Here is a 22,695-nt window from a genome sequence, read left to right on the forward strand (position 1 = left end):
GGTACATTACAGACAAAATAAATGTTGGTTAGCATGTAAGCTAATGTGAATGAGTGACTAATGCTAAAGCTAAAGCTAACGAGTGTTTGAATGAGAGTTTGGATTTATTATTGCGATTATTAAAGCACGTGTGTTAGACGTGTTACATATCTGATTGTGTAACATTTATGCTTGTAAACAGTTTGTTTATGATTATCTGTTTGCACTGATGTTGATGTTACTGTGTTAGACTAGACTCTAGAGCAGTGGTTTTCAATCCTGTTCCTCAGGACCCACTGCTCCTCATATTTTGCATGTCTCCCTTATCTGACACACTCATTTGAGTTCATGGAGCACTTTCCTAATGAGCTGATGATCTGAATCAGGCGTGTAAATTAGGGAGACATGCAAAATGTGCAGAGCTGTGGGTCCCCAGGAACAAGTTTGAAAACCACTGCTCTAGAGTATATAAACTCCATCACACTGGCTTGTATGATAAACTGTGTTTTTATTGATTATCGGCGACTGATAGTCGATCTAACTTATTCCTGATGAAAGTGAGACAGAACTCTTGATTTCTCAAACTCTGATAAAGCTATGATAAACTAGTGAAGTCTGAGTTGATTGAGTTTTTAGTTGCTTGATTTGTTAAGGGCAGTGAGAATGTAAGAAATCTCTGGTTTGTTATACATTTGTAGTATGTATATTAATAAGCTTTAAGTTATGCTAGTTGGTTTGAGTGAAATATTTAGGAAACGTCTGACAGTGATAGTTGTGCTCACATAAGCTTGAATATGTCGGTTAGTTCTGTCAGATTAGATCATGTTTGGGAAAACTTCATCACACTATAAATCAGTGATGTGCAGCATCTTTATCAGAGCTGTAGTGGTTACTGTAATGGACTCTCTTGTTCATAACAGTCCTCGACTGATGCTAATAGTGGCCCCAGTCAAGCACCACCTTTTCCTGGTGTACCACCTTCAGGAATCCCCCCGCCCTTTGTAAGTTGGTGTTGGAAAGCCTTTACTGTAAAGCCATCTCTCTCTGTCTTTGCGAATGCTTGGTAGTGTTCATTCTCATTCATGCCTTGAAAATATTTTTGTGTTTTCAAAGATGGGGCCACCAGGAATCCCGCCTCACTTCCCTCCAATGGGAATGCCACCCATGGGCCAGAGGCCGCCCAGCATGGCCCCCATGCCACCGGGAATCATGCCCCCCATGATACCCCCGATGGGAGCTCCGCCCATGGCACAGGTAAGAGCTAATAGCAAACACTGCTTATGGCAGTCAGAATTCACGTAGAAACGATGCAGTGTTTTTAAATCAGGGGTTTACTTGCTAGCTTATGGACATGGTAATTCACACATGCAAAGTAGCCTAGCTGTACAAACAGTAGCACAGCGCGCCTGACGTTGTACATCACATGACAGTGCCATTCTGGTGGTTTTTATTATGTATGGATGGTAGTCATATTAATGGTCATAAAATAAGTTCTTCATCAAATGTAGCAAATTTTGTGAGAGTACACAAATTTGGATGCAAGGATTGTCACATGAGCAATCTGTAATTTTGTTATTGTGCATAGGATAGTAATGATTGTTCAGTTGTTATGAGTCAGATTTTGGCTAATGATTTGAGGTTCAGTTGGTGCTGATTTAAATAATGATTGAGTTAGAATTGGAGCGATTTGCCAATCAGTTCACTAGTGTTTGTGCTATACATAATCATTTTGTATGAAGAACAAATTGCCCTTCGGAGGGTGATATATCCCATTTAGAACGCACCGTATATGTTCTGTAAAAAAAATAAAAAATTAATATCGGCATATTCACCGATACTGATATATCTGCGATATATCTTTTATCCAGATAAAATCGGCAAAACGATATATTGGTCGGGCTCTAGTCATTAACAGTTCTGTCTAATATGGATAGAAGTTTGTCTAATAATCAGATAGAACTGTTAAACAAAGGAATTAAAATGTAAACAAAAAAGTGTTATAACGATTGCTTTTATATTATTGGTAACAGAAAGGCAAACATTATAATACTTTCTCGTTTGCCGTCAGCATTCAGCAAATACGCATTTATGTCATTTAAACAAATCTTTAAATGACTTTATGAACATTTTAATTTCACAAACCTTGCAGACTTAGTCGAATCCAGCTGTGAGAGCGTGTTCTCTGCGTGACGGTGAATTAAATGCGGACAGGAGAAGAGTTCAGCTTCACTGGGTTGACAAACTTTAAACTCGTGATTTCAAATTATGCTGCGCTTTATGCATTTGCCCAGTGTTATAATGATGTCATTTTCACTGTGTGCTGTATGTAAAATGAGTGTTACCGTAATACCTTGGCATTGCTTGGAAAAAATATGATTCCCAATGCCCACAATCTTCCCAGAATACTGAGTGCCCTGTTGGTTACAGTGTTTAATCCTTTTTAATTATATTTATTAATTATGTATTTATTTGTGAAAAATACTTTGTCATCTAAAGTATAAGTATGTTTATTTTACACATTTAGTTTTTAATCCATTTAAATTTTCAAATTTCTTAAATATTAATTTAAATAAATAAAACTATATCGGCCATCGGCCACCCTGCTTTCCAAGATTGGCATCAGCTGTCAAGAAACCCATATCGGTCGACCACTAATTGTTTGCTTTCATAACAGTCCATAAAGAACATACCAGATACTTTATTTTTCTTTCTGTCAACATGACAGAAAGCATGTTGAATTTACAAAATTTGCAAGATGATGGAAAATGCTGCCACTACACTCAAAAAAATATTTAGGCCCAATTCTTAAAGGTGCAATAGGTGATTGTCTTCAGAAATATTTTTTGTTATTCTGGTTGAAAGTGTCTTCACATTCTGATAGCAATCATTAAGTTAAGTGGTCTAAATGTATTTATCTGTATTTATATATTCTGTGGAAGGTGTAGGATCAAGAAATGTTTGTCTAATCAAAACATTCGGTCCGGGCGTTTTAATTGGCTTTCCTACCTACCTGTCAACGTATGTATTTGCATACCTCTGCGCACCCTGTTCGCGCAGACAGGATACGTCATCAGCGCATTCACGTACGCTATTTCTGACAGAGCGAGAATGGCAGACAAATATCAACAACCCGATCTTCCTTCCTGGTATTGTAGTACTTTTACTAACTGTGCTGTAAAGTTTTCTCACCGGTGAATGACACATGATGTAGCCCAGCGGTTCCCAATTACAGTCCTTGCGCCCCCCGCTCTGCATATTTTACATGTCTCTCTTAGTTAACACACCTGATTCAGATAACCAACTCATTAGAAGAGAGCTACATGCATGAACTGTGTTTCGATTGACATTCTCCCTACAGTGTTCATTGCTCCCTACTCCTGAGCAGAGAAATCTGTTGAAGTTTATTTCATTTCAGAACATTCACTCACGGATTTGCGCTACACAGCGTCTTCACACACAGACGAAACTTACTAGAGAAGTGTAAAGTGTGACATAATATACCTCTGTAAATAAATACAATTTAAATTCACGTCACGCACACTTTAATGCCCTTTGTATGGAACATATACGCTCGCTTTGAACTGGAATCATGGCGGAATATCTGGTGGTGTCCACTTCGCGGGGCAGTTATGATTTACGGTCGAATAGAACAACCGTTGGATGTGATAAGATATACATGTGAAATGTGCAGAGCGGGAAGGGCACGAGGACTGTTATTGGAAACCGTTGATGTAGCCTATTGTAGTATGTTGTCTCTGGTATTCTGTTCTTTGAGCGTATGTGCGTTCAAGGGGCGTGGCTTTAGACAACGATTGCAGGGAGGTTGGACGTTCGCTTTCAGTGCTATCAGGCTAAAGTTAGCATTTTCTGAGATCTCCTATTGCACCTTTAAGATGTATTTCAATTGTATATAAAATTTCCATCCATTTTGATTACATAATTTTAACTTAAACTAATAAACTTTGTGATGCAAACTTGCCAACCTTATGTAAATGAAACATGTAATAAGACTTATGTAATAGTACCAATAAGTCCAATTTGTTTTATATGCATAAGAAACATTTATATGTATTATTAGGTAATAAACCCAATGTACTTAAAATGCATCACATTTACATAATTTTTATCATAAACCTAACGTATTTCATATATTTAATCCTACCCCACCCAATCACACTGTGTTACAACAAAATCTAACTTCAACACAAAAAAAGAACAGCAAGACCACCCTGTCACATTATATCAATTTATTAATGCTTCAAAGCATTTGGCTATATAACTTAACTTTAAACAAATTTTAACCATTTTTAACAGAAAAAAATGGCCTTGAGTGGCTCAGGGGTTGAGTGCTCTGCCCCACCACACTTACCATGCATATTTAATTACACGTTAGGAGTATATGAGTACGAAAGGAACATTCCACATCTACATTTTACACTTTTAACACTTAAATGGACTCGAGTACAACAATTTGACATCTCAAAAATGACATCTCAATTGTCATTACTTAAGAGCTCTTTGGTGACAGCTTGGTTGTATCCAGGATTTTCTTCAAACGTGCACTTGAGCTCTGTTACATAGCTTCAGTCAAGCACATAAATCAGTCCAAAAAGCATCAAACACCCAAGAGTGACACTGCAGAACTTCCACACCAACATCCGTAGGTTGGTCCAGGACCAACACCAGCACCCTCTGAACAAAAGATGTACATGCCCACTGTTGTCTGTGCAATTCCAGACTCAGCCTCTGCGCTTTCACAGTCCTGGAGGATAAACAAAGAATGAGTAGTGTTCCAATGCCTGTCACAGTGTCATATTAAGAAATTTTAAGGGCAAATTGTTTACAAACTCTGACATTTTGGATATGTAGACTTATTCAAATGTACACTGCCTGGTCCAAAAAAAAAGTCATCATTTGGTTTTAAATGAGCAAATACTGAAGAGTCTAGAGTTGGATGATTATTGCAGTGATTTTTATGTTTCCGGCTTGTTGTATTTTGGCAATAATTATTTTAACCCAAACTGATGCAGTGTGTAGCTTTTTATTTCTTAAACAACCATGTCGGAGGGCGTACCAATGTACACATTCCAGCATGACAATAACAAAATTCATCAGGCTCAATTTGTGAAATAGTGGTTCAGTGAGCACGAGGAATCATTTTCATGTCTGAATTGATCACCAGTCCTGAGTTGAACTCTACTGAATGTCTTGAGGATGTGCTGGAGTCGACTTTACAGAGTGGCTGAAATATTAGTGTACAAGTCCTTTTTGGACAGGCTATGTAAAGTCGACTCCAACACATCTGAAAGACTTTCAATAGGGATTAGGTCAGGACTCTGTGGTGGGCTAATGTGCTATTATTTCTCAGATGAACTGTAGAGAACAAGCTTGTTAATTCAATGTACTTTAGGGTTGGGCGATATATTGCATGCGATATGCATGTGCATCTCGTCAGTAAAGCCAGTTCCTTGATTAGCAGTACATTTTTTAAATGTGTATTAAATGCCGCTCCATTTGAAAACAGGTGTTGGAGATTTACCGCTAATCAAGGAACCGGCTTTACTGATGAGATGTGCATGCATATCGCATGCGATATATCGCCCAGCCCTAATGTACTTAAATCTTTAAGTTGACTGAACTTGTAAAACAGTTACCAATACTCAAGTTTTCATACTAACTTCTAGTTACCTCTACTAAGAGAGAGTGAGTTTTATCAAATCAAAAATGAGCTGATTTGCTACATACTACACACACATGGGCAAAGTGAGACTGTGATCTGCAACTATACAATAAACCCTGTCAGTTGGTACATTGGTATATTACAGTGATTTGTAAAGAAACATTTAAATTGCATGTAAGGCTGTTTTTATATTATTATTTTTTTAAATAATATTTCTAATGATATCTTTTTTCTTCTCCAGTTTGCTGAAATACAAACATTTAAACAGTGGATGTCATTACTTGTTTTTTTTAAGACTAATTTACTCAAAATTACATTACATATTGAAGAACAGATAAAGTAAAAAATATAATGAATGTCATCTAGTGCATATATTTAGCAAAATGATCCTTTTTCTTTATTTTTTTTCTAGTTAAGTAACAAGTTTATAGTTTATACTCACTCGATGGCTTTTCTATGACATTGTTTACAATCCGTTTCTCTTGAAACTTTGAGCGATTACATGAGATGTGATTCTGTTTCTTTCAACACCTTCTGATGATCGTTCATGTTTATTTGCTGTGGTAACTAGACGTAAAGAGGAAGAGATGATCGGTTCATGTGAGTTCTGCACTACTGCTTGTACTGAGGCGCTAAAATGATCTTTCACGTTACATTTAACACCAAAACTGTATTTACTGTTTAGTGATAGAATCTGAAATCTGACACTTTGTTTCATATCACAAGTAACAAAACTTACTGTGATTTTATTGTTTCATTAAGTTTTGTTCATGCATCAAGTGAAAACAGCATCTATTGATTCTTAGGATTTACAATGAGATCACTGTCACAGTGAGAAACAATTGAAATTGAAAAACAGATTTCAACACAGCCCTAATTAGTCAAGTCACCTTTATTTATATAGCGCTTTTAACAATACAGATTGTGTCAAAGCACTTAACAGTATCAAATTGGAGGATAGAGTGTCAGTAATGTATAATGATAAGATTAAACACTCAATTTTTAGTTAAAGGCATTTCATTATTGAATTCAGAGATGTCATTGTCTAGCTCAGTTTAGTTTAAATAGTATCTGTGCAATCAAATCGACGATAATCGCTAGAAATTAAGTGTCCCCAACTGAGCAAGCCAGAGGCAACAGAGGCAAGGAACCAAAACTGTGACAGAATGGAGGAAAAAACCTTGGGAGAAACCAGGCTCAGTCGAGGGGCCAGTTATCCTCTGGCCAGACGAAACCCACAGTTCAATTCCAACTGCAGCCATGTCAGATTGTGTAAAGGGCTTATATGATTCCCGTGGTCTTGTCCCGATGGAGCATTTTAATTTATAATTTAATGTATTTTTTATATTTGTGTTTTATTCATTATTTGAAGTTTTTCATTTATATGATTCATTCATTTGTTATAATTGTAATGTATAGTTTAATGCATTTATTGTTTCTCTGCCTATTTTTATAATATATTTGTTTGGTTATTTAAATTTATAGTTTAATTCATTTCATATATTTGTTTTATATGTGTGTGTGTGTGTGTGTGTATTATTTTTTATACAGGTGCTGGTCATATAATTAGAATATCATCAAAAAGTTGATTTATTTCACTAATTCCATTCAAAAAGTGAAACTTGTATATTATATTCATTCATTACACACAGACTGATATATTTCAAAAGTTTATTTCTTTTAATTTTGATGATTATAACTGACAACTAAGGAAAATCCCAAATTCAGTATCTCAGAAAATTAGAATATTGTGAAAAGGTTCAATATTGAAGACACCTGGTGCCACACTCTAATCAGCTAATTAACTCAAAACACCTGCAAAGGCCTTTAAATGGTCTCTCGGTCTAGTTCTGTAGGCTACACAATCATGGGGAAGACTGCTGACTTGACAGTTGTCCAAAAGACGACCATTGACACGTTGCACAAGGTGGCAAGACACAAAAGGTCATTGCAAAAGAGGCTGGCTGTTCACAGAGCTCTGTGTCCAAGCACATTAATAGAGAGGCGAAGGGAAGGAAAAGATGTGGGAGAAAAGTGGTAGGGATAACCGCACCCTGGAGAGGATTGTGAAACAAAAGCCATTCAAAAATGTGGGGGAGATTCACAAAGAGTGGACTGCAGCTGGAGTCAGTGCTTCAAGAACCACTACGCACAGACGTATGCAAGACATGGGTTTCAGCTGTCACATTCCTTGTGTCAAGCCACTCTTGAACAACATACAGCGTCAGAACCATCTCGCCTGGGCTAAAGACAAAAAGGACTGGACTGCTGCTGAGTGGTCCAAAGTTATGTTCTCTGATGAAAGTAAATTTTGCATTTCATTTGGAAATCAAGGTCCCAGAGTCTGGAGGAAGAGAGGAGAGGCACACAATCCACGTTGCTTGAGGTCCAGTGTAAAGTTTCCACAGTCAGTGATGGTTTGGTGTGCCGTGTCATCTGCTGGTGTTGGTCCACTGTGTTTTTGGAGGTCCAAGGTCAACGCAGCCGTATACCAGGAAGTTTTAGAGCACTTCATGCTTCCTGCTGCTGACCAACTTTATGGAGATGCAGATTTCATTTTCCAGCAGGACTTGGCACCTGCACACAGTGCCAAAGCAACCAGTATCTGGTTCAAGGACCATGGTATCCCTGTTCTTAATTGGCCAGCAAACTCACCTGACCTTAAACCCATAGAAAATCTATGGGGTATTGTGAAGAGGAAGATGCGATATGCCAGACCCAACAATGCAGAAAAGCTGAAGGCCGCTATCAGAGCAACCTGGGCTCTCATAACACCTGAGCAGTGCCACAGACTGATCGACTCCATGCCACGCCGCATTGCTGCAGTAATTCAGGCAAAAGGAGCCCCAACTAAGTATTGAGTGCTGTACATGCTCATACTTTTCATGTTCATACTTTTCAGTTGGCCAAGATTTCTAAAAATCCTTTCTTTTTATTGGTCTTAAGAAATATTCTAATTTTCTGAGATACTGAATTTGGGATTTTCTTTAGTTGTCAGTTATAATCAAAATTAAAAGAAATAAACATTTGAAATATATCAGTCTGTGTGTAATGAATGAATATAATATACAAGTTTCACTTTTTGAATGGAATTAGTGAAATAAATCAACTTTTTGATGATATTCTAATTATATGACCAGCACCTGTATATACTATTTATTATTTTAGAATGTATTTATTCATTTTTTCATATTTGTATATTATGTTTTAATTAAAATTAGCACCATTAGCTAGCTAGTGAAATAAGCAATAGTCCATGCATTGATTATTAGTGTAATACGATATCAACCGCACTAATGATACATGTGTATATACAAATAATTAGGACTGGGCGATATGGCCTAAAAAAAAAAAAATCCCCGATTTTTTTTTTTTTTTTTCACCACAAATCCGATTTGCGATTTAAAATCGCTCCATAGTATAAACACGGACGTGCGGTCGCCAATCTTGCAAGTGAAAGTGAAACTAAAAAGCAATCATGCATTCAAAAGCAGTTGCAATAGCGGCTCCCTGAATCCCGCAATTTTATATACAGTATGATGATCACCCAATGATAAAACTGAGAGGGAAAGAAATATACAATTTCCTCCCATCGTGTATTTATTCTCCGTAGTGAGTCAATGTCATGGATGTAAGGGCAGAGCAAGTTTAAATATCTTTCTAGTCTATATTTCCATCTTGTAATCCCGCTGTTTTGGGTATTTAATATATATATATATATATTTGTAATAGAATGAATGAATGAGGCATTTATATAGCGCTTTATTGTGTATTGCAATACACCCAAAGCGCTTTACAATCATGTGGGGGGTCTCTCCTCAACCACCACCAGTGTGCAGCATCCACTTGGATGATGCGACGGCAGCCACAGGACAACGGCGCCAGTGCGCTCACCGCACACCAGCTACAGGTGGAGAGGAGAGAATGTCATAGAGCCAATCAAGTGGATGGGGATTATTGGGAAGCCATGATAGACAAGGGCCAGTGGAGGGAATTTGGCCAGGACACCGGGGTTACACCCCTACTCTTTACGATGAGTGTCATGGGATTTTTAATGACCACAGAGTGTCAGGACCTCGGTTTAACGTCTCATCCGAAAGACGGTGCTTTTTTTACAGTATAGTGTCCCCGTCACTATACTGGGGCATTAGGACCCACACAGACTGCAGGGTGAGCACCCCCTGCTGGCCTCACTAACACCTCTTCCAGCAGCAACCTAGTTTTCCCAGGAGGTCTCCCATCCAGGTACTGACCAGGCTCAGCCTTGCTTAGCTTCCATGGGCAACCGGTCTTGGGCTGCAGGGTGATATGGCTGTGGCTAGAGCAGACACTGACTGTTGTTCATGTATTTATGTCCTCATTTGGCGAGACGGCAGACGCTGAAACGCTTCAGTATGTGTAGTAAACGAAACTGCGCGTCTGTGTATTCATTCATAACCAGACACGCAGGATTCATATTTAAATGGTATTTTTGCAGCTTAACATTTACAGATACTAGTTCATATCGCGATTTGATTTAAGTGTAATGACCTACACTTTTGATTTATTCATCCAAACTTTGACAAATTCAATGACATTATTGAATATACAGTATATATTGTTATACAGTAAATTCTCTTTTTATAACTAGATTCCGCGATTCCGTTCGCGTTTTTCGCATCGCAGAAATCATAAAGCCCTGATCGCACCGTGACGCTCACGACCGGTGTAGTTTTTTTTTTTTTTTATGGGTTATGTTATAGCCCTGCTTGTTTTTATGAAATCTCTGTTTTGCTCATATCATCGTATTATTTACTGCCATGCGAGCCACAAATTAAAGCTTGTCGAGCCGCATGAGTCTCGTGAGCCGCGCAATGAGTAACACTGCTTTAGGGGATCCACATTCCGCAGTATACGTCATTTTCTTTGCGAACACGTTGGGATGCGGTGGATTGCGGGGGGATCACGGAACCCTACCTAAACTCTAATATGGCAAACGCGCGGGGGGAGGGCCGAGCCCATTCGGGACTACGGGAGCCCAGAGGGGAGCGTCGGCGGATGTTAAAGAGAAAACCGATTTTCAATCAAACAAATCGACGTAAACTACACATTCGAGTTAATCGATAAAATCGATTCATCGCCCAGCCCTACAAATAATATACATAAGATATTATCACTCTGATCTTACCTTGCAAATAGATTATGATCCAGGCTGCTCCAATGCAAAATGGTGAAGCGATTCAGAAGAAAGCTTCTTCTGGCGCTGCTTTTTTTTTTTTTTTTTGCACGTGCATTACGAAAGCCACTTTAGACACGTCATTGTTCAGTACCAACACCTAACGACTGAAGTTTGGTAAACGATTCCATTTGTATGTAAACCAATCTAATGCAATTTACTAATTGGATTTGAATTGTTTCGGAGCCAGGTTTATTTAAATCCTATTCATAATTTTTAACTGATTAAATCTAATAGTTTTGACAGATTCATATTGATTCTAAGTAATCGGAGTACATACATTTTTAAAAAATGATTATTTAAATAAAATCAAATAGATGCAAATACTTAATAAAAAATTGTGCCAAGAATCTTTTTTTTTTTTTTTTAGTGTAAGAGTCGTCATGTATTCACAAATCAGACTTAACTGGTCACATTGCCCATTTTTTTTCTCATCACTTTCAATTTTAATATGGCTTATGCTGGATAAGACAAGATATGACGTTTGAAAAGCCAATTTCATACTCTGTTTCCCGAAAGCACAATGTCAAAGATAAATGTCCTGCTCTTCTGATAAAATACACTGCTAGTGTCAAAAAAGAGTAATTCTGATTCAGTGAGAATAGGAAAATCTGCACCACAGCTATAGCAATATTGACAATGTGGAGCGATACTGTTTTGGTTTCAGCTGGTGAAAAATAAAGACACAGAGCCGATCAAAATCCACTTTAAAATGCTTGAGCAGTGTGCATTTATCAAAAAACAGAATGATATCATCCTTTGGTGTGGATGCTAATACAGTTATATAACATTCTTTGTGTGAACGGACCTTATAGTTATTGTGTGAATTACACAAAATAAATGTGCTTGTCAAATTTATAGACAAGATTTATAGAGTTTAAAATGATTCGGGACATTTCTTGGAAGTTTCCGTGCAATTTACCCTAATATGTAGATGAGAGAAATGTATAGACTTGAACGTGAATATAAACATGTAAAGTCATTGATATGATTGCTATAGTGTTGTCCACGTTTGTGTGTGTGAGAGAGAGAGAGAGAGATGGGATGAATGGCATGTTAGTGGATGGTTTGTGCTGTGAGTGTGTGGATCAGACAGAGCACAAGATGTGCTTTACACCCCTCAGCTAACACCTTGCTCTCCCCCTGTGCAGCGCAGGAGGGAAATTAGCAGTTCACATGAATTTTTCATGAAACTCTTTTCATAGATGCCAGCCATGATGCCACCAATGATGCCAGGAATGATGATGCCCCCCCGTATGCCAGCTGCATCAATCCAGCCTACGGGACCGGTAAGCTAGCCTGTATATCACACTACTCCACCAGCGCCGGTTAAATATAGACCCTCACATGCTGTCAGCAGTGTCAGAATAACCCTAATGAACACACTGCAAAGTGGGAAAATGTACCAATTTAGAATCAACACCACTTTATATAGCACTTACCCATGTGACATGAGTAATAGTAGCGATAGAAGAGATCAGCTTGCTCTACTAATTTATTCCAGTGTATGATGCTGTACGTCTCCTTCCCTGCATTAGCACACTTTGTTAGTATTTAGTTTTAGTTAGACTTTAATAAAGGCATCATATCATGGACAGCAGGATTTTTCTTGCTTTTTCTCTACGGAGAAAACATCTGAAACGAAACCACAAAAACAGCGTTCAGAAATCATCATGATTGATATCACAATCATGAGCTCAAACATCCACATTTACAGTGTTCAGCAGCCTCTCAGAGAGGATGGAAAATGGGAATGAAAACCAACAATGTAAATAAAGGTATCATCAGGAAGCAAACATACTGTAACTTTCAGAACTTAGTCCAAAAAAACATTCATTAGGCATGTTTACATGCACTCATTTATTCAATCCAAAAAGTCTTGATTTCAGTTTCTGAAAGCACTATTTATAGATATTAATTTAACTGTGCATTACATCTATTCTGAACAGAATCTCGGTGCTAGCTGCTGCTTTAGGAACATAGTAAACCAAATATATGTGTGGAAAAAGTAAACACAAAAATTCAGTCTCCATTGAACAGTTTGTTAGACATATGCTACTGTTCAAAATATTTTATTTATATATTTTTTATTATATAGAGAAGTGATATTTTTTTCAGGTTTCCTTGAATAGAATGGTAAAAACAGCATCATTTATTTGAAATTTATTTTTTTTTGTTACAGAGCTAAATTTTACTATCACTTTTGATTACTTTAATGCATCTTTTGCTAAATGAAATTATTTTTTCTTAAAATAAAATAAAAAAATAAATAAATACAATTTTACTGACTCCAAACTTTTGAACAGTGCAATACATTTCAGTCTCAATGTAATTTAGTTTTGCAAAGGGGCTGTTACTGATGGATGGGGCGGTTAGAAACTATGTTGAGCTAATTTTAAATTTGTCTTCAGTCCAAAAATGCAAACACTATAAAAGTTACTAACATTACAAAATTAAATGTTAAAGTATATGATATGACCCACTTAATGTCTGCATTGCTTATATATTTCCTTAAAAGGAAGGAAGTACCTACACATTAGCTGTGAGTAGCTCTGGTGTATGGTGTATAATGTACATGGAGAGAAATGTGTGGAAAGTGGAGTCATATCTGACCAATAACATGAAACAGACAAGTTCTATTAGAGTGGCTTAATTCATTTGTGTTTCAAAGCACTACATCACTTATGAATATGGGTGAAAGGACACGTTTCAGTTCAGTGTATATATAAGAACAAACAAACCATACGTGTGCAGTTCTTTATTTTGAACACACCTCCTCAGTGGTGATTAAGATATGCTTTCATTTAATCAGCTAAATTAAGCATCAAACAGCCTGTCGTTAGTTAACCATATTAAATATTGATAGCATCAGTAATAATTAGCATCGGCTTTGAGCTGTAGATGAAGACATCTGATCAGATGCAGAAACCAGCTGACGCTCCAGGAGATGTCAGTCACACTGCCCTGTCAGTCAGGATGTCATTTCCCTTTCCTGTAATTTGGGGTATGGAGACTGCTAATGAAGTTATCGCTGATATCTTTAGATCTGCTCATGAACTAATTTAATTCCGACAGTTATTGACTGCTTTCTTGGATAAGAAGTTTCAAGTCATTTAAAAGATATCACACACAAATCAGCTTATTATTTTGAATGGTTTACTTTTTGTAATGAAACATTCTTTTTCTTTGTCCTCCTCAGCCTGGTGTGAGTCCAGTGGAGTCTGCAGGTGAGAGATTAAATAGTTTTGGATAAAAATCATGTTGTTGATTATTTCTAAATGTAATCAGTGGTTTTGTTCTATTTCAGCACCGGCTGCTCCTGGAACAACAGTAAGAACAAACAACCAAACATGTTATTGTTAATATTGTTTAGTTAGGATTGTAATTTAAATGACTTTCCTGTCTTGAAAACTTTTTTTTTAAACTTTTTTTTTTTCTTCCTAGAGCACCACATCAACCGAGTCTTCACCTGATGAACAGCCGAAAAAGGCAGGACACAATAATATATATGCCTAAAATTACAGTACAGTTTAAAAATGTATATAATAAAAAATAAAATTTGTATCTTTGTTGTATCCAAAGTTCTTCCAAACCTGTATGAAATTCTTTCTTCTGTTGAACAAGAAAAAAAGGTATTTTGAAAAATGTTTGTAAACAAACAGTTTGTGGTCTCACTGATTTCCATAATATTTTTGTATTATTTATTTATTTTCGTAATATGGAAGTCAGTGGCTACCAGCAACTATTTGGTTACAATTCTTCAAAATATCTTCTTTTGTGTTCAACAGAAGCAAACTCATCCAAGTTTGGAATAACTTGCGGGGGAGTTTTGAATTTTGTGAACTATCCTTTAAAATGAGGTTTAGAAGCAGAATTGGAAATTAAATTCTTTACATTTCCCATCCCTACAGAGGAGGGAACAATAAGAATTCAACTATGAATGCTATGGATGTAATTAGCTGGGTCTTAATGCTATGTACTGGTACAACTTCATACAACTTAACTGAACTAGCTACTGCAGGATGTGACTGATGAAATTACTAGTGATAACTAGTCACCAATGATGTAATTAGCCAAGTGTTCATAATGTCTCCTGCAGAAGTCAGTATGGACCGAGCACAAATCACTGGATGGAAAAACATATTACTACAACACAGAGACCAAACAATCCACCTGGGAGAAACCAGATGAACTCAAATCACCTGCAGAGGTAAAAAAAGTTCAACACACCCTTCTTGCTTACACGGTCATATTTTATCTGCCAATTACTGTTCTTTCAGGAGGTCATGAACTTTAAGTCTGGTACACACGAAGCCGACTTCAAAGAACTAACGGCGACGAAAGCCGATGGTGTTGTCACCTCACGTCGACAGCATCAGACAAAAAAGCTGCACGTGAACACACCGCACAGACTTCAGCTGACTGCAAACTGAACACGTGCATTCTGCACCTGTGTCAGAGGAGTTAGCTGTCTATATCAGCAGCTATCAATAGTAAATATTCGTTATTCAAACAGAGAAACCGGTCGGCGCCTATAGCCTCGTGGTTAGTGTGTCGACATACAGGGCAACTGCACTCATTGCAACCCGAGTTTGATTCCCGAAATGTAAATGAATATCAGTAACGTTGATAACTTTCATTACTTTAAGCAGCTCATATTGTTATGAAAACATTTGCATATTGGAATGCTTGTGCAAGATCATGTCACATCAAAAAAACAGCCTTTTGTCTGTGCCGCCTTCATTTACGTGTCCGTTTTCATCACTTTCGCTTTAATTGTCCTGCACGGACTCGTTCGCTAAACTGAACATCCAATCAGAGTTCTCTCTCTCACCGACGGTCCGCGGCAAACTACCGCCGACGTGAACCCGACGAGAGCCGACAATTGGAACACACTAAACAAACTAGCCCGATGGACGCTCCCTGACGGCCGACCGTCGGCTTCTTGTGTACCGGGCTTTAGGCATATTCTGCATTTGAGAGTCTAATGTATTACTATTACTACTTGTTTTCTTATGTTAGAGAAGTAAAGAGCACTGTGTTTTATATGCATTTCTTAGTATTGTATTGTCTGAATTTTATATTTAAAAAATAAAAGAAATTTACAGAAAAATGCATGTACATTAAGCTAGGTTGAAATGTAGAACTTAATACAAAATATATTATAAAATACAAAATATGAGATCTTTTTGTTTTTGTTCAAAAGTTTCTAATTTGATATCAATAATTGTGTATTTTGAAACAATATTAAAGAAGTTTGTGTTTTGCAGCAAATGTTGTCCAAATGCCCGTGGAAAGAGTATAAGTCCGATACCGGCAAGCCCTATTACTACAACTCACAGACCAAAGAGTCTCGCTGGACTAAACCCAAGGAGCTGGAGGACCTGGAGGGTCAGTATGCAAAATAAATAGCATTTTTACACACATCCAGAAATCTCACATGAGGAAATGGTTTGACTTTTTTCTCTCCATTTTTCAGCGATGATAAAGGCAGAGGAAAACGGGTGAGCATCAGCTTTATTTAATAATAAGACCATAAAGGGTTAGTTCACTCAAAATTTTAATTTTACTTACCCTCATGTCGATCCAAAACCTTATCTCTCTTTTGTTCATTTTCAAAACACAAATTAATCTATATCAATTGAGCGATTAAGTGATGAGAATTTAATGTAGGCCTTTTTTTACGTATAAACATTGATCAACCCACAGACATAGAGCTCGTCAGATATGGTAAATGGAAGCTCAGCAGGGCTAATAATTCGTGACAGAATAAACATTTTTGGGTGAACTATCCTTTTAATGTACTGTTATATTTACAGAAAGCAGTTTTAGGTTTCAAAATGCTTTACTATTAGTGGAAAATGGTCCGTTGCTGGCAAAGGTTGGTGCAGATTCACCACTACCGGTCAAACTTCTGCCATCATTTTACACAAATTAATGGCTTAATAGTGAAGTAAAAGATTAATACTATATTTTTTCCAGGGTCAAAGAAGTCTTCTGTGTTACTGTAATTTGAATTTTTAATCTGTGTTTGTGTGTCTGTTGAAGGACGGCTGATGTTGTGGCTCCTGGCACCACCCCTGCTCTTACATCTCAGAGCGAGTCGTCTGTTACCGTGGTGGCAGTTGCTGAGACTGAGGCTACCATGGCGACAGTCGCCACAGAGGAACAGCCATCTCACGTGCCTGCGCAGGTTGCTGAGGTCAGCAGTGATGTCACTGTTAACTCCACTGAGGAAACGCCCAGCGTAGAGACACAACCCAGGTAATGAACCCTCAACACATACAAAAAACACCCAGAACATCCCACGTGTGTCCATGTGTACATCTCACATCACTCACTGAACAAAACACTGATCATACATGAAGAGATTTTCATTCATTTACACTACCACTTAATAGTTTTGGGTCAGTAATATTTTTCTAAACAAATGAATGGTTCTATTCAACAAGGATGCATTAAATAGATCAAAATTTGAAGTAATGTGTACAAAAGATTTAAAATAAATTTCAAAATGCTGTTCTTTTGAACTTTATATTCGTCAAAGAATCAGCTTTGCCATCACAGGAATACATTATATTTTAATTGTATTTTTGAGCAAATAAATGCAGACTTGGAGAGCATAAAACCCTTTTACCAACCCCAAACTTTTCGACGGTAGTGTATTAGTGCTACATTACTTCCTGCTGAAAATTGTCAGATTGTGAAATGAAGCGTTGTGAATTGTTTTGTGCCATACAAGACAATGTTTTCCTTTAAAAGGTAAATTGATTTTTATAAAATCTTATTTTATATTTGTTTGCTTTGCAGTAATGATGTTTCTAAGGAGGAGAGACCTGAGCTGGTGAAGAAAGTTTACAAGTGGAACACAAAAGAGGAGGCAAAGCAGGCATTTAAAGAACTGCTGAAAGAAAAGGTATTTTTTTATCTCTCTCTTCCTCTCTCTCTCACTGTAGTGAAGAGGGAGGTGTTGATATTCCGGCTGGGTCTTTCTAAATTTAGTGTGTTTTAATTTGGCACACAAAGTGCTCCTGAGAGAGTCGCGGCTGTTTAATTGCTGTGAGTGTGATTAGACTGGAGTGAGTGAAACAGAAGACTGTGGAATCGCACGCTTCACAGATCCCTGACAGCCTTTCAGAAAGACACGCTCATAATGGGTGAAGAGCTGGATGTTTTGTGATGTCGACATGGAGATCTGCTTCTCCAAACCTTTTCATTACTCTGTTCTGTTATTTTCTGCCCCTCTCAGTGGACGCCCATTTATGCCTCTCAACAATAACATGAGAAATCAAATGAGCTACTCAGTCAAATTGAAATCATTCAGTATGTTGGAAAGTATATTACTCATGAAAAATGTTTTGATTACTAAATAGGTTCTTTAGAAAATCTAAATGAAGTTGTGCAGCCTTCCCTCTGAGAATTTTATTTTTATTTTTTAATTTTTTTCCCCAAACATTCATTATTGAGTAACAAGTATGCTGTAGCTTTGGAGAAAAGTAACTTTGGATCTCTCTCCCTCCATGTGACTAATAGGGCGTTTCCTCCAATGCATCATGGGAGCAGGCAATGAAGCTGATAATTAACGACCCTCGTTATAGGTATCCAAATACTGCACACAGCATTAATGATATTTAATAACATTTAAATCCTGTGCACTGTTAAATGTGTCTCTGCTGTTCTTCATTGAACCGCTCACATCTCTTTCTGTGTGTGTGTGTGTGTGCGTGTGTGTGTGTGTGTGTGTGTGTGTGTGTGTGTGTGGCGTGTGCGTGCAGTGCTCTGCCTAAGCTGAGTGAAAAGAAACAGGCGTTCAATGCTTATAAAGTCCAGACAGAGAAAGAGGAAAAGGAAGAAGCCAGAATCAAATACAAGGAGTCTAAAGAGACTTTCCAGCGCTTCCTGGAGAACCACGAGAAGATGACCTCAACCACACGATACAAGTCAGTTTTTAAAGCTGTTTTGATGACATTATTCAGTGCTCACTTGAAAATGACAAAGATCACAATGTAGACCGCATATTTGGGTTGGAGATTTTCAACAGCCTAGCAACTGTATAGCAACACACTAAAAAATACTGAGAACACCTTAGCAACTGCATAGAAATGCCCTGGCAATCACCCTCACTTCAGTTTTGCACGCACAAGCACCACTCTCATTTTTAATCCAGTATTACTATTAACAAGGTTGATGATTTTTCAGCTCTCTTTGTCTGTCATTGATTCAGAGCATGATTTAAAATCACATCAGCCGTGTTCTCATGGTGACTTTTTGGGAGGTTTTGGTGATGTCACTAAGTGAAATGATGTTATTGGTGTAAATCTCACCTGTATATAGCACCTGTTTGTCGTGAGTTCCTGTCTGCACTGTGTCATATGGTCTCAGAGAGACTTTTATTAATTACTAGCTCTGTGATGTTAATATCCTGTAATATCACTGCCCCCTGCTGACTAACTTATGACCTGCAACAATGTTCATTCACATGGATGAATTCATGCTTTATGAAATAAAGCATGCAAAAGTTGTTCTTTAAGCAAGCAGTGGTTGTTTGGGAGTAAGTTTTTCTTGTCTTGTGCAGGAAAGCGGAGCAGATGTTTGGCGATCAGGAGGTGTGGTCATGTGTTCCCGAGAGAGACAGGCTGGAGATCTACGAAGATGTGCTGTTTTATTTAGCAAAGAAAGAGAAGGTCTGATTGGCTGATTCTGTTTATTAGTGTATAAGAGAGAGCAGTGATAATCTAATAACCTGCTAATTAGTTTTTTCTATCAAACAGTTTAAATTCTGATATCACTTTCATTTGGATGCATTTTAATATGCAAACTTCAATTATAAAGCAATAAACCAGATGTGGCTGTGCATTACAGTGATTAAGGGATGTTGTTAGGTGTGACGCATCCTAAAAAAATCACTAACACTCAGTGGCTTATTATAATTATAAAACTTCAGCAACTGCAATAAACACAGTCTAGAAATGATTCCGTTTATTAGAAGAAAATAAATCAGTAAATAATTCTTCCAAGTAATATAGCTCATTAGTTGAACAGTAGGCTGTATATATTTGCCAACCACTAATATAATCATAAATATTTTTTGTTGCATTTTAATTTAAAATTCACTTGATTTGTGCCCACTGGTCTCCATATATTAGATCATCTCCTTAAACCTCCTGATACAACCAATAGTGCCTTTTATATGTGAGGGTTTTTGTATTGTGAAAACTAGAAAATGTGCTTAATTGTCAAAAAAATAATGGCATTTATAAACAGTGAAAAAATTCATACTCTTAAAGTCAGCTTGATTTTTATATACATTTGTAAAACAAAAACTTCAAACATAGAGATATATGAGTTCTTGTCCTGTCTGCAGTCTAATTTTACATGACTGTAACTCGATGTTTTCTATCAGGAACAAGCCAAGCAGCTGAGGAAGAGGAACTGGGAAGCTCTGAAGAACATTTTGGACAATATGGCCAATGTGACATACAGAACTACGTGGTCTGAGGCACAGCAGTACCTACTGGATAACCCCACCTTTGCTGAGGATGAGGAGCTACAGAGTATGAAAACACACACACACACACACACACACACTGTACTGCCACCTCCACATGATGATGCTTTTAACCTGCATAATGAGAGCGAGTGTTTTTGATATAGAGGATGCTTTTATCTTCCTTTGTGTCTGTGTGTGTTAGACATGGACAAGGAAGATGCACTGATCTGTTTCGAGGAACACATCCGTGCTCTTGAGAAAGAGGAGGAGGAAGAGAAACAGAAAACTCTGCTGCGAGAGAGACGCAGACAGCGCAAGAACCGAGAGGCTTTCCAGGTGACACACGCACACACACACACACGTGAGACTCTGTCCTGGTTTGTCTGCCGCATCACGTGTCCAGCTTTCTAATAGGAAAAGCTCTCACCTTGATTAATTGGAACTTGATGCTGGAATATCAGCTGATGTCTGTGATGACAGATCTGTTTGACCGAGTTTAGGGTACTGCGGATCATTGTGCAGAGAGGAAGCCAGAATGCTAAAGCATCATTAAAATAAATTAATAATTAAATAAATAAAGCATCATTGGCATGTTTAAGGCAATTTATTGAGAATTATTGATAATTGGCAATGTATCAATAATATAACTTCAAATTGCGTACAACAACTGATGCTAAATTGTCAACTACACATTTGGAAATTTACTATTTAAATCTCCCATGTTATTGTCTACTGACACCATTGCAGGCTGGTTTGGATTAAGTTACAAATATTAGATTGCTTGTATGCAATTTTGAAACACTAAAATTCTTACCAAAGCAAACTAAGCATAAATGTTATTTTTTATAACCAGTGGCTTGCTAAAAACATTATCAATATTAATGCTTTGCTCTCTTAGAACATAAGAATGGCTAAAACAAACTGACTGAGGAGTAAAGGGCAAGAGCATTGGCATGTTTCTGAAGTGTTGTGTGTTTTTCAGAAATTCCTGGATGAGCTTCACGATCACGGGCAGCTGCACTCCATGTCTGCCTGGATGGAGATGTACCCAACCGTCAGCGCTGATATCCGCTTCAACAACATGCTGGGCCAGCCAGGTCTCTCTCTCTCTCTCTCTCTCTCGCACAAACACTCCAAGCGTGGCAAGCTTTGATGCTGATGAATAATACATGTAAAAGGGTCCTGTCCTCATTTCTCTCTGTCTCCATTTCACCAGTACAGTCTGTAAACTCCATATGACTTTGATACGTCAGCACTTAAAAACTGAGAATATATTATTTTGGGCCATCTAAAACAAATTACAAATTGAATGACAAATAAAAATCCTATGATTAACACTACATTACTCAGCAGAATAGTTGTTTGTTGTATATCATAATTATGATAAAATGTTGTAAAAAATGTTTCTCAGTCATGTTATGCTTTGTATATTTTTTCAGGCTCCACCCCTCTAGACTTATTCAAGTTTTATGTGGAGGATCTGAAAGCTCGTTATCATGATGAGAAGAGAATCATTAAAGACATCCTGAAGGTGAGTGAGAGACTGTGACGGTCACTGTTTCACATCAGATCAGTGCTGAAGCCCTTGATGAAATGTGTGTGTGTTTGTGCAGGATAAGAGCTTCCTGGTGGAGATCAACACAGGCTTTGAGGAGTTTGGCTCAGTGATCAGCTCAGATAAACGCGCCACCACGCTGGATGCAGGAAACATCAAACTGGCCTTCAATAGTGTAAGCAGACTGCCCTGCTGTTATTTATACTCTTATTCAAATTAAAGGCAAAAAATTATGCTTTCCGTCTGACACGAAGGCTGTGCCAAGGTAAGGAGTCTCAAAATTCTAAAATGGTATTGCATATATACTTCACAGAAAAGGCAATCCCAAAATGCGGATAGTGTTTGCGGCAGCTAGAATTGTGGTTTTCATGGTCACAGGTAGCATTATTTTTTTGGACCACTTTGAATTTACAGTGGCAGCCTCCTAAGTATTTTAAGGCAGGAAACTCAGGGTGTCCGCGGGATCTTAAAAAGTCTTAAATTTAGTTGTATCAAATTTAAGGCCTTAAAAAGTCTTAAATTGTACAAGAAAGTCTTAATTATGATTTCAAGAGGTCTTAAATTTGGAGACGGAAAGACAAGAATTGCGATATGGCTGAATGTGACGATTAAACTTCAAAAGGCTATGATTTCATTAAATAAACATGAGCACTGCAAGTTCAAAGTCCGGTGCTGCGCTGCTTTGTGTTCTGTCTTTACCGGGAAACAGTTATATTTCAGCCAAACGCGACACCTGCTGGCAGAGAATGAATCAGTTAACATGGGTTAAACTAGTG

General features: G+C 37.6%; 1 protein-coding gene across 3 annotated transcripts in view; it reads left to right on the forward strand.

Moving 5' to 3' along the window:
- prpf40a (PRP40 pre-mRNA processing factor 40 homolog A) overlaps positions 1–22,695 on the forward strand; it is a 32,751-nt gene that overhangs the window by 284 nt on the left and 9,772 nt on the right. Inside the window, exons 1-20 of one of the 3 annotated variants that reach the window (XM_058787580.1) lie at positions 515–536; positions 900–980; positions 1,093–1,233; positions 12,080–12,163; positions 14,074–14,101; positions 14,182–14,204; positions 14,319–14,363; positions 14,974–15,084; positions 16,145–16,265; positions 16,354–16,378; positions 16,923–17,138; positions 17,685–17,790; positions 18,408–18,472; positions 18,650–18,814; positions 19,450–19,558; positions 20,278–20,428; positions 20,567–20,700; positions 21,347–21,461; positions 21,804–21,895; positions 21,978–22,094. In XM_058787580.1, the coding sequence (XP_058643563.1) occupies positions 531–536; positions 900–980; positions 1,093–1,233; positions 12,080–12,163; positions 14,074–14,101; positions 14,182–14,204; positions 14,319–14,363; positions 14,974–15,084; positions 16,145–16,265; positions 16,354–16,378; positions 16,923–17,138; positions 17,685–17,790; positions 18,408–18,472; positions 18,650–18,814; positions 19,450–19,558; positions 20,278–20,428; positions 20,567–20,700; positions 21,347–21,461; positions 21,804–21,895; positions 21,978–22,094 (1,935 nt within the window). In that variant the 5' untranslated portion in view covers positions 515–530. Of the gene's footprint in view, positions 1–514; positions 537–899; positions 981–1,092; positions 1,234–12,079; positions 12,164–14,073; positions 14,102–14,181; positions 14,205–14,318; positions 14,364–14,973; positions 15,085–16,144; positions 16,266–16,353; positions 16,379–16,922; positions 17,139–17,684; positions 17,791–18,407; positions 18,473–18,649; positions 18,815–19,449; positions 19,559–20,277; positions 20,429–20,566; positions 20,701–21,346; positions 21,462–21,803; positions 21,896–21,977; positions 22,095–22,695 lie in introns of those variants that run through there. The other 2 variants (XM_058787581.1, XM_058787583.1) reach the window with 2 other exon arrangements.

The sequence above is a fragment of the Onychostoma macrolepis genome, chromosome 09 (genome assembly GCF_012432095.1).
Source record: "Onychostoma macrolepis isolate SWU-2019 chromosome 09, ASM1243209v1, whole genome shotgun sequence".
Lineage (NCBI taxonomy): Eukaryota > Metazoa > Chordata > Actinopteri > Cypriniformes > Cyprinidae > Onychostoma > Onychostoma macrolepis.